We start from the raw sequence: 13,020 nt of genomic DNA, 5'->3' as shown, positions 1-13,020 counted from the left end.
AAGGCTTAGTGCTTGGGCTTTTACTCTTCATCATTTACATCCTCCCTCTCAGAGATATCATTCGCCTTCACAACCTCTGCTTCCACTGTTATGCTGACAATGTCCAGATCTAAAAAAAAAAATTCACAGCATGTACTGGTACTGGTATATATGCATGTGACAAATACATCACTACAGCAAGAGCAGAATAGTTATAGGACTGAAGAAGATCAAAGGTCATCAGAGGCAAACAAGAGCAGGTAAGGAGCATTCAGGAATCGTGACCCTTTTATACTCGCCAGCATGCTGGGTTGTGTGCTGGGTCAGCGGGTCTGGGTTGGGTTGTGTGCCCACTGGGGGTTCTGGGCGCTGCCATCTTTACTCTAGTAGTAATGTTCCAGTGACTTACTACTAGATATGGTTATATGGAGAGATATAATGTCATGGTCATTTATTTTTTTGGAATATTTTTTTTTCATAATAAAACTCTTTGATTGCATGGTTTAAATGACAGTGATGCTGACTGTTGTTAATGAGTTTGTTACTTTCCTGAGGTTCCAACAGCAGATTAATTAATTCTGAAAATCAACAAGAAAAAATTTAGTGATTTCAAGTGACTACAAAGATACTGTACAAATATCACCTTAGAAGCTAGAGAGCACAATCATTCATTAGATGGACACCACATGCAATTTAATAAACATGGTGGAAAGATTTTTTATGGTGAATACAGTAATGGAACTTTATACATGAACATAACAACAATTATCTGTAGTTTGCAGTTTGAAATGTATCCTGCTGTTGTACTGTGGACATGCAAGCTTGAGTTTGATTTCTTTTTCATTCATTGTTTGACTACGTGCTATCTGACTTTGCCTTTTAAAGGTTTTTAGAGGTTTGTCGTAGTTATTTTAAAATAAATGGCACACAGCATGTCTTTAATTCTGCTTTGTGTGACGAAGTTCATACTAATGACCTGAAAAGTTTTACAGACAATAATCATATAATTGTAAGTGTAATACAGAAGGCAGAATACAGAATAATGTATCTAAATGGTCTTGAGCTGTAAATGATTGTATTCATAGTTGGGGTCCTAGTGAACCGGAATTGATCTCTTCATCAATGGTAACTTAAACGCGTTGTAAGTCGCTCTGGGCGTCTGCCAAATGCCGAAAATGTAATGCCTATTCACCTGGATACATGCTTTTGAATACATGATTTTAAGAGTTTATGTACATTTTAATATGTGCAAATGTAAATGTCTTCAGCAATTCTCATTCATCCAACAGGATTTGGTTTCTTTACTTCCTCAGCCCTTCCATTAAAGATTGTTTAGCCTATGGGTCAGCACACAGCTGGAAGAATGTACACACACACTCGCACGCACACGCACACACACACACACCAAAAACAGACACAGCAGACATGTCAAATGTAAATGCAGAGGAGTTTAATAGGTGGAAGAAGACAGACAGAACACGCTGTTTGGCAATTTAGATGGTAGCACATGCTTCAGTATCTTCATGTCGCTGGTGCACACAGCAGTTCGCCATAAAGACATGTTTCCATGTCTGTTTTGGTTTGCTTTTCTGCACTACACTCAACAAATGTCACAATAATAATGAGTTTTACAAAAGACATGTTTGTATTAGAAACAAACACATTATCCTGCGCCCTGGGAAATAAGCCCCGCCCCAGTCAATAAAAAATTTATTAAAATACATTTTTGTTTTGGTTGATTAATATTAAACAAAACAAAAAAATAACCATGAGCATCACATAACATACATAACTCACCATCTTCAGTGTAAACCTACTGATACTACAAACTTTTCAATCTAAATCACATAATGCATCTCAAGAGATGAGCTGGAAAGTGTGTGTGTGTGTGCGCGTGAGACAAAAACTTAAAAAAATTGGAAGTTGTGCCACTTACACTAAAATGTACATTACTCACATTACAACATTACCTCACAGGTAAGGGGGTGGGATGGTATCTCTTTAGAGGGTCATGTGATACACTGTCTTGGGTTCAAGGAAGGGATCAAATGGAGAGGGCGGGGCATGTGGGCACTGCCAAACTACTTAGCATTGGCAGAGCTGCTGAGCATCTTTCTGACAGCCTGGGCAATGGCGTCACGGTCGATGCCATGGATCTTCAGCAGCTCAGCCGGTTTCCCACTGCGGGGCACATGGGCAATAGCCAGGCGCTGCAGGGTGAAGCCTGGCTCATTCACCATTGCTGAGCACACCGCCTCTCCCAGGCCACCTGAAGAATTACAGAGGAGACAGCATGAGCCCCTGGAGCATTACCCATTCAGGTCACAAATTACAGAAACGCGGCCTTCCATTTTCACAACAGCCATCTCTACAATTTTTTTTACATAAACACACACAGGAATCCATCCCTACATGTTCGCCTCTCCACCGCCATTTTCTCACGCTTTCATTTGCACACTAGTGCTGGTTGAGGAGGGCCAGTCTTTGACATCAGACTGATTTTGTATGGCATTTCTGAACACACACGTGCACACACACACACACACACACACACACACACAGGAGTAGAGTGGGACTGTCTCTGTTATCTAGGTCAGCCCTAGCCCCATGGGTGTCCACTTGCTTAAGGAGAGCTGACAGCAGGCTGCCTGCTCTGCCGCACACTTCTCCTTCAACCAATCAGCACATGCCAGCACAGTGAGTTGCTTCATTTGGACCAATTGGAAATGATCTGCATCATAAAGAAGATCACTGGCCAATGGAGTGAGGCTGGGTGAGCCACATGAAGAAATTGTACAACATTCACCTTCGTAGTAATGGTCTTCCACAGTGATGATGCGTCCTCTGGTGATCCGGGCATGATCAATGATTGTTTTAGCATCCAGAGGTTTGATGGTAAAGGGATCAATCACCCGAATGTTGATTCTCTCTGAAAGGTATTTTTCAAAATTAATTTGTTTTGACTACTAATGACTATTACATACTAATGTTTCGATTTTCTTTGCATAAATGTCTTACATGCATAAACATTGCAAAAAATTAGTATGAGGGAGAACTAGCTAGAGGGAGCGCTCCATTGACCCCCACACACACAAGTATATTGGGATTTACTGTGCACTGCAATTTTAAACAACACGATTGTGTTTTTACAATCCTAAATAACATAAATATACTCAAAACAAATCAGAGGGTCAAGTGCTTATTTCTATACACAAAATGAAAAATCCCTGTCACATTCTGTCCACAGATCCAAGAAATCATGACTTTATTTTGCTCACAAGAATCAAAAGTTATTATTCATGTCATGTAGAAGGGTGGGAGTATGAAGTACAGAAAATCATTTTATCCATGAATTTTCATTCTGTGAGGGACAGTTATTTCATCCAAGAAATTACATTTTGTCATGGACAGAAAGTCATTTTGAAGTGAAAGTGAAGTGATTGTCATTGTGAAACACTGCAGCACAGCACACATAACAAAATGAGTCTTCTGCATTTGGTACCTTGCTCAGTGGCACCTCGGGATTAGCAACTTTTTGATTATTGTTCTGTTTTCTTACCCACTACGCCAACCACTGGCCATACACAAAATGCATGACAAATTACATGCGCATAAGTCATTTTATTTTGTGGACAAAATTACCTTGCAGACAAAAATTTTGTCAATAGAAAAAAATATTTGTAAGGTGTCATGTGTTTTTTGAACAAAATTACCTTTCTTCACTATATTTCATTCTGTCCTTGACAAAATGTTGAATTTTTTGCTAGCATGATTTTGGTTGACAAAATGACTTTTGTCCTTGACAAAAGGTATTTTGTGGACAAAGTGACTTCTAACATGACATGATGACAACATATGTTCTATGGAAAACTAAATACATTTTGTGTCTATGTAAATCTTTCAGCATTATGTAAAAATGTATGTCTGTACTTATTTTCTGTGTCATGTCTTAAATGATTGTATGTACATCTGTGTTTTATGTATTTTTTTTTTAGCTTTGTGTATGTCCATATTTATTTTCTGTGCCATGTTTTATAAGATTGAGTGTATATCTGTGCTGGATACATTTTGTGTCCCAGGAGCATTAAAGATAATCCAAATCCTCAATTTTTTGGGATTAAGTGTTATATTATGACAGACAATGATGCAGTAAAATGATGCTGTGCTCAGTTTTCTGAATATGGGTAGTTATTATTACCCTCAACAGTGTGAAATATGAAGAAGCTTTACAGGCTATTTTGCAGCATACCTAGTTAATGCACAGTGCTCGCACATTCTGAGAACAAAAGACATTACTGAGTCACTACAAATGCAGCAGTAATGTCTGTATCTTATGACGGGAACAAATTTAAATTGTTTAAATTGTAGGATTTATGTGAAATTCTATATAAACATGGAATTTCATCACTGTTTTTTAGATAATGTGGTGATATAATGACATATTGTGGAGCAATACCCACCACTCAGGAACATGGAGGTGTGAAAAGCCTCTACTCACTTTCCCACCCCTCTCCTGTCATTTGTACAGATGCTGAACACTTTCCATATTTGCTCGCTGTAGTGAAGACCTACCTTTTTTAAGAAGCTCTGCTGCAGCCAGCGCTTCATGAAGGGTCACCCCAGCTCCGATCACCGTCACCTGGTCATCCTTGTTCTGACACACCACCTGCAAGAATCATCAGAGAGCTGCAGTTTAAAAGAAGAACTTTTTGAGTCTTCTTGTTATAAATGCACACAAGACACACCTTGGCTTGCCCAACATGGAAATCCTCATTGCTGTTGTAGATGATGGAGGTCTCTGGTCCACTGGTCCTGATAAAGCACAGACCCTGGAAGAAAGCACACATATACTCATTCACATTTGACAAGACCCCAGTCATGGTTCTGAGTGGAACATGTTTCTACCTTTGTGTTGGCTGCCAGTTCAACTGCCTTCTCCGTGGAGATGCCATCACAGGGGTAGAAGATGGTGGTATTAGGAAAAGCCCTGAACATGGCCATATCCTCCAGGGCCATCTGGGAAGGCCCATCCTCACCTGGGAGAATCAGACACTCATCCATCACAGCTCATTTAGAGACCTGTTGAATTCATGGCAGTGATGGGCATGCAAAGACAGACAGGCATGCAGAGGCATGCAAGGTACCTGAAGCTATTGCAGCTAAACCTGGTCACCCGGAGGCAGCCTCCGAGATCAACAGGGGGAGTGAGATAGGGTGGGGCTGACGGGTGCACAACCTCCAGGAGAGAAGTGAGGGGTGAGGGAAAAGGAAAAGGAGAGCGACGGAGAGAATGAGAGTCAGGAGCCAGTCAGTCAGGGTACTGTGAGACTAACAGGTTGGGAAGGAACTTGAGAGGATCAGGGTTGTGTAAACATTGAGTAAAAATACGAAAAGATTTTGTGCAAGTGCACACTTCAGGGAAAATTGTTTGGATATCTGAGGTGGGCTCACCAGTGGAGAAGCCACAGTGTGAGCCACATAGGTTGATGTTGCTGTCAGAAATGGCTGCCATGCGCAGCTGGTCATAAGCTCGAGTGAAGAAAGAGGCCAGGGTGCTAGCGAACACCACGTTCCTCTCACGAGCAGCACAGCCCATGGCAACACTGACCTGAAGGGATTTAAGAAGATATGGTGTTTAGTGGTGTAGAGATAAGAAGACGCCTACAAATTAAATTCTGCATCACAAAAAACTATATGATTTGACAACCTTCTTGTAATCATTGCACCTCAATAGGTTGGGGGATATATGGACAGGTACCACTAACAAACATATTGAATGTTGGCGACACACAGATTACAACTTTATTGTTCACCACTTGATGTTACAGGTTAACTATATTTCTGCGATTGCAATGGTAGTAAGTGGAATTTGTGACCGGCTGGTTCGTTACCCACTAAGCTTCTACCTCCCAAAACGTTGTCACTGTGTGAAGAGAGAAAAATGCCCCATCTGCCAGGCAGGCATCTACAAGAACCCTGGCTTAGGGGACCATATGAGAGGACTGCGGGTTCATTTCCTGTTTCCTGTACTGATCCTCCTGGGACGTATTCTGGGTGCTACATTTGAAGTCTGCTCACGCAACCACACAACTTGCACACAACCTGCATTACCCTTGACTGAAGATTTTTGATTGATACATTATATGTTCACATACCATATCATATTTATTTATAAAGCACTTTAACACAACAAAGGAGCTGAAGTGCTGTACATTAAACTCCCAGGAACAAAACAGACATGGACAAAAATTCATTAAAACTAAAGAACAAAAGAAAACAGAATAAAATAAAGCATGCAGCAATTTGAATTAGACAAGGGGTTGAATAAAACAGAGAATATTTAAGACAACATATTAAAACCGTTAAGAAAGGACTGCATGAGAAACCACATAAAACACTGCCTTTTATGATGATTTAGTACATTCTGGCCAGGAAATAATTATATACATGTATTACATACATTATATCTATAACATAAAGGGGTGGTGCTCTTTTTTTACTGTTTATTTCTTTTTTATGTATGTGAAAGCATAGTACATGAATGCATAGTTAGCTGTGAAAATAAATAACCAACTACTATCTCAGTACAGTGAATTTTGAAGTGTAAGTGGGTCACGCCATAAACTGTATTACATTATAGATGGTGTGGTATGCATTATTGAATATACCCAGAGAGTCCTATTCAAGCAGTCTTATACATTGCCTATGTGAACAGAAACATACATTTGATGATTTTCATTTTAGAAAATAAACATACATTTAATTAATTGCTCATGCATAAATATGTGTAATGAACAGAGAATTTAAATTCCAGTCTCTCCCTTTCACTTGCTACACATGCCTTAGCCTCTTACCTGTATATTCTTGATGCTTTTCCTTCCTCATTCTTATTGTTACTATTTTGTATTTATTAAATGTGCACTTACATTGTCTTTTTTTTTTTTAGATATTTAGAAATGACATCCAATAAACACACTCTCAATTAATGTCAAATTTACAATGCTTTTTATTACTCCCTATGGAGACCTCTCTTTTCTCCAGCAATGTATTGTGTTCCTGTAACTGTTGCTATGGTTGCCAAGTACACAATTTAGTTTATTTGTTTATTTTTAAGGGTTTATTATTGAATTTATTCAACTTAATCATATAATAAGGTTTATTTTGTCTTTAAGTCTATTTTAATTTTAAAATCAGAATGAAGTTTTGTTGAAGGGCAAAGTCTGAAATGCAACCAACCATACAACTGAGTGGATTTTAATAGTGGCTTGATTGTATTGAATATATTTGATAATCTTCAGTGAAACTGCTCTTACCATGTTCTGCTGAGCGATGTAACATTCCACATAGCGATTGGGGTGCTCATTTTTGAAGATCTCAGAGTAGGTGAAGTTCTTGGTGTCTCCATCCAGGGCTATCACTCGCTCATTGTAACGGCCAAGCTTGGCTAGTGCCATGCCATATGCCTTACGAGTGGATATCTATGTGAAAACATTCCCTATTACAATTGGTCCACCTTTTGGTATTTCCGCACAAAACAACATATTTAAAGAAGAATACAATTTTGAAGTGGTTATATTTGGTAGCAATGACACAGTCAACTGGCAACCTTTTCTCCTGGCTTGTAGCTGGGTGCACTAGGCATGCGGATGTTTCGCAGACTGACGGGCGGAGAATCCTCAGTGGGTGTGGCCGGATACAGGCGCTTATTGCTGTTGAAGATGCGGCTCTGCAGCTCACGCATCACACTTTCTGCCATATCTTTGGGCAGGGTTTTAGCATGCCAGCCCATCTTATCCTCAGCCACTGCACACAACGCACACACACACACAGTGACAGAACAATTCATGGCAGCTGCTGGTTAATAATTGAAGACAATGTTGCAGTTTGAATGTGCTGGTAGGGACACATGCTGAGTGCTGTATGTACCTGGGATGCCTTTGCCTTTGATAGTCTTGGCTATGATGGCTGTGGGCTGGTGTCGGGGTTGGCTCAGAACTTTGCACAGTTCCTCCAAACTGTGCCCATCTACTATAATAGCATGCCATCTGGTAAAACACAAAACCATCACATCTCTCAATTCCTGGTAACGATGCCTTTGTGAATAGTTCCTTATGTAACGTGACTATGTTATTGTATATACACGTGATAACACATGCACACGACATACAAACACACGCACCCAAAAGCCTCACAGCGCCTCTGGTACTTCTCAACATGGTGCTGCAGTGGGGCCGGTTCACTCTGGCCTAGCCGATTGATGTCCATGATGGCCACCAGGTTGTCCAGCTGGTAGTAGGAGGCAAATGCCATGGCTTCCCACACTGAACCTTCTGACATCTCCCCATCCCCCAGCAGGCAGAAGACACGGTAGCTGCACACAAGGGAGCCAGAAAATCATCGCTCCACCGGCAGTGTCAGCATGATTATTGGGTTTAGAGACGGAGGTGAGCAGGAATGTGATGTGTAATGTGGTCTGTTTACGACTCATTCGCTTAATTCAACTTGACAAATTCCAGTCAGACCAGTCCACATGCATTAAAGGTGTGAAAAGAGCCATCTCACACCCCCTACGCCTGGACACCGCCTCTGAGTGCTTCCATCCATTCAGCCTAAATCTCAGTGAGAATTTGTGACTTTAATCTGCTGCTGGATTTGATCCAGCCCATAGAGTGGAAATAAGCGGGGAAATGCCGCTGGGCTCTGGATTATTAGAGCAGAAGAATCGGGAGAGCAGCGCACGCAGCAGCAGCAGCTTGGCCGCTAAAATATCTGTACACGCCCACTTCCCTCAGCCCCTCAGAGGCGGAATTTCTTCTAATTCTTATTTGAACACTTTTCAGTTAATGAAGACAGCATGTGATTGCTGCTTTCTCACCTGGACTTATCGAAGTACTTCCCTGTGTATGCCATCCCACAGGCCACACCCAGACCCTGGCCCAGAGAGCCAGTAGCCACATCCACAAACTGCTGCTTCTGCAACACAGGGGACATTGTTTTTGCTGAGATAAAGAGAAAAAGGAGTCATGTGAGGGACAGGAACTCACCGGGGTTGGATGGGCCTCCAGCATGGAGTCCACCTGGCAGAGGCTTATAAATTCACTCTCCTTCAAATAGCCAGTCTCCACCCACATGGAGTACAGGGCTGGCACTGCATGGCCCTATGTGAGCAGAAAGCATTAAATCCACAGTCAGAACATTGCATTAAAATGGAACTAACAGGACATAGAAGCAGTGGGCATGGTACCTTGGACAGGACAAAGCGGTCATTATTGGGGTTTTTGGGGTCTTCTGGACGGTACCTCATCGTATGGAAGAAAAGGACAGACATAATTTCGGCTGCACTGCAGCATGATGTAGGATACCTGAGACCCAAGCAACATCAACAGCAAAATGTTATGAGTGGCATTCCAGAAGATTCCAAGATGGACAGAATTACACAAAGACCTCATCAGGTGTGGTGAAAACCTGATCTAAAGCTGCACTGTCCCTCTGTCTGTGAGTTTATCCTCCCCTGAAATGGAATAATCTTGGCCCCCCTACAAAGCAAACGGCTAAGGAGCGGGTCAAGGGCGGCTGCGATCTGCAATCTACTGGGTTGAACGTGAAAAACAAAGAGTTGAACTGTTGCTTTTACAATACTGACAATCCCGATTTTACATCACATAGAAAATGTTTATTTCATTTTAAAATACTCTCACACAGCCTGTCTATAATAATATAATTTAGTTATTTGAAATAATAACTCCATAACTCAATAAACGTCAGTTTATTAAACCAGCAGTTTAAAGGAAAATATGTAAAAACGGTGCAGGATGAACTGCCATGCCACAATACATCCACCCAGCACATGCTCCACCCAACCCAGAAAAATGCTTCAATCGAAGGCATCTTTTTACTTCAAGGCACTCAAACATATTTTAAATAAGCAATATTAAAATACTTAAAAGGAGCAATATATTTGATTAAAAAAGAAAAAGTCACAATGACTCCTACAGGAGCCAATTTTATAACAGCTAATAACTGCAATAGGGTACATGGTTCGGGGATGAAAAATAAACCTTTTTTATTATATAATTTTAAAAAGTATTTTGTAGAAAATTTGATTTAGATTTAAAATAACATCTAAATGTCCTTTCAGACCCCTTGTCACATTTTGTGAATCTGAACAAATTAATTTGTTCTAAATGAAAATAATAACCCTCGCTGTGGACACTTGTGTGTGCATGAGTGCATAGAAATGCAGCCGTGTACATGGTCACACCCTGTCACATAGTGTATCTCAGCGTGTGTGTTTGTTTGCATATGCGTGACAGCCTACCCAGTGCCCGCTGCAGTTGTCGCTTTGATGGAGTTGATCCTGAGGCGATTGGCGATATTCTTCAACGCCTGGACAGTCTGCTGGTCAGGTTTGTGGTAGTCCTCCATTGGTATCTTCTGTAAATGCAATCAAAAAACACAGATCCAAAAACCCAGAAGAGGCAGAGAGCTGGGTATCTGAGTATGTGTTGAAGCAAGAGAATAGATAAAAGAGATAGAGGAGGAGAGGCGGAGGCTGGATTTACTCCGACACGCAGGCTCAGATGCATAAAGCTCATAGGTCGGCTGTGTGCTGCATGACTGGCACTGAGAGAGAGAGAGAGAGAGAGAGAGAGAGAGAGAGAGAACCAGAGTATTTTTTGGCCGCAGCTCAGTTCATTAGCTGAATTTGGAAAGGCCCTCTGCCCTCTACTCCATAGGTTTGGGATGGGATTGCATTTCTGAGTAAAAATCACAAGTGGCATTTCATTACATAATCCAACTGCCAGCAACATGCAGGCAATGGACAGCAGTAGTGGAGATTAAAATGGTGGAAGCAGTTTAAAGCTGGAAGTCAAAGCTTTATGAGTCAGTACAAACCCAAACCCACTAAATGTTAAATGAAACAAGTATAGGTGTAAACAGCAATGTACTGTACACCTGGTATACACCTAGGGCTTATGTATGGTATTTACACAAGACCATGGTAAATTCACCAACATCAAAGGGTTTCATTTCTTAACACTTTCACTTTCTTTCACTTAAAATTCATTCCTAGTGTTGCCAGATTTGCAGAAGACACAGGGGTCTGTTTTGATCTATCATTAAAACAAAAAATTGTTTTAAAAAGTACAAGAGTCATGAATCCTGAATCCTGAAAAAATGGCCTTTTCACATTATACTGATAAATTTCAAATATTTTTTATTCCACCATGCACCATTTTATTCCCTACCAGCAGGATAATAGCCGGTCAGAGATCACACTGTAGTGTTCCTGTCTCAACATCAACAGCAGCACTTGTAGAAATATCTACTGTTAGGTATCATTAGACGTTAGGTAAAATGTGCATTTTAAATGCCATTTTATGTGTCATTGCAGTTATTCAGACCAGGTTAACATTCACTTCATTTGTTAAGCTTGTTTAAGGGACTTCTCCTTTTTACTCAGTGTAAATGAGTCATAGTCATGTAAAGTCATCTCTACTAAACACACATCTGTGTTTTCCTTATAATGCTTTATATAGGCTTTGGCTTTATTCACTACCTGGTTTCATCTTTGTGTTAATACTCACAAATCTTTGCACATTGTTATTCCAGGAGCTTCACACAAACTACTACTACTTTCAAAGACCTGGCATGGTTCTCATTTATTATTTGTTTAAAAATGGCAGAATCATGTGTCAAATGATGACTTAAGGCATTTAGAGATTATTCAGATGTATTAATTCACACATAATTCTTGTTTGAGATGCATTAATTTTGGATTTTAATTTCTGATCCTGAATTGTCCTAAAATATTTGCTACTGTCTACATAATACAATGAACAGCCATAATGATTCCACAGATCACAGCTGGACAGGGGCAATAATAAAATAATATGAGATTCAAGCAGGATCTTTATTCCATAGAATTTCTAGTTGCTTGGATCTTCCTGCTTGAATCTTCTATTTTCTATGATTCCACCACTTTTTCCAGAAAATTGTCCTTATATATGAACACTTTCATAGAAAAAATACTGTTCCGGACCACATTATACATACTCCTCTGTGCTATAACAAAGCCCACTATGCAGACCACACAAGCCTGGCCAAATGGAACCATGAGCAGACAGGACAGATTTGAAGACAGAAATTGGGATCTTCACAGGATGACCACACTGGCTTGAATAATTATACCTCTTCTGATTTATCCTACATAATTTTCTGCATGGATAATGCTGCAGCTACATGACAAAGCCTTCCACATGGCTGATCCAGAAGCCTGCACAACAGCCTGCTCTAACCTAAGAAGGTCATCAGAGAGAAAAAAAATGGTGGAGCACTTCAGGACATCTGAACCAGGCGCATGTGGCATTCAGTCTATCACACACATGATGCCTTGTATTTTTTGGAGTCATTTTATTCTATATATTATTAATTATTTTTCTTTTTTTTATCTAATTTGCTTATTGATCATATATATTTTGATATGTGTACGTTTGTTTACCATTACTAAATTCAGTTTGATACGTAAAGTCTGTTCTTATGATGACCTTTATAATGCATCTGCTGAGTTTTCCAAACGTTGTCTTACAGCATGTGTTCAGTGACATTAAATGGTATCTAAATGAACCGTTATCATTTAATAATCAAGTTATTAAAATGCCCAATAAAATAAAAGCCACGGTTTCATCTGTATCTTTCTTTGTTTCATCTTTGTTTCATTTAGATCTCATGAAGACAATCATCAGCTTCCTTTCATCCATCATGTCTGGTGTAGAGTCAAAGCTGTGCTCGTTGTGGTTAAAACACCAGTTTATAGCGCCATCTGGTGAGCAAAATGAACACTCGTTTTATTAAGATATGCCTGGATTGGCTAGTAAATGGTTTTTAAAATCCGATCTGATTCTCATTCCCTGCAATATGCAAAATCATGCTGACAGACCATGAATGAGAATAACACTGTCATTATGGGCCAAATTACAGAAACCTACTCAACCAAGAAATGTCACAATACAGTCTCTCACTTCGTATAATGGTGAGAGT

The 13,020-nt window shown here is 40.1% G+C and overlaps 1 protein-coding gene across 1 annotated transcript; it reads right to left on the bottom strand.

Annotated features, from left to right (window-relative positions):
* Nucleotides 1-1,407: 1,407 nt before the first annotated feature.
* On the bottom strand, nt 1,408-10,592 carry tkta (transketolase a). Its single transcript, XM_028970437.1, has 14 exons — nt 10,298-10,592; nt 9,224-9,341; nt 9,024-9,137; nt 8,855-8,952; nt 8,159-8,350; nt 7,906-8,024; nt 7,586-7,782; nt 7,293-7,457; nt 5,431-5,587; nt 4,885-5,015; nt 4,725-4,808; nt 4,552-4,645; nt 2,786-2,908; nt 1,408-2,248 (listed from the first exon to the last, which is right to left on the bottom strand). Exons 1-14 carry the CDS (start codon nt 10,402-10,404, stop codon nt 2,061-2,063), a joined length of 1,887 nt encoding a protein of 628 aa, XP_028826270.1. The 5' UTR covers nt 10,405-10,592; the 3' UTR covers nt 1,408-2,060.
* Nucleotides 10,593-13,020: the final 2,428 nt, after the last annotated feature.

This window comes from Denticeps clupeoides, chromosome 2 (assembly GCF_900700375.1).
Source record: "Denticeps clupeoides chromosome 2, fDenClu1.1, whole genome shotgun sequence".
Lineage (NCBI taxonomy): Eukaryota > Metazoa > Chordata > Actinopteri > Clupeiformes > Denticipitidae > Denticeps > Denticeps clupeoides.
The sequence above is the reverse complement of the archived record's forward strand: the minus strand, read 5'-3'. Positions and strand labels throughout refer to the sequence as shown.

What these genes read in the sequence shown, in the direction of transcription:
- tkta (XM_028970437.1), bottom strand. Translation starts at nt 10,404, where the DNA reads ATGGAGGACTACCACAAACCTGACCAGCAGACTGTCCAGGCGTTGAAG. An exon ending in ACATCGCTCAGCAGAACATG is followed by an intron (nt 5,588 to 7,292) that starts GTAAGAGCAGTT and finishes AAATCCCTTCAG; the next exon opens with GTCAGTGTTGCCATGGGCTG. An exon ending in AACTGGCAGCCAACACAAAG is followed by an intron (nt 4,809 to 4,884) that starts GTAGAAACATGT and finishes GCTTTCTTCCAG; the next exon opens with GGTCTGTGCTTTATCAGGAC.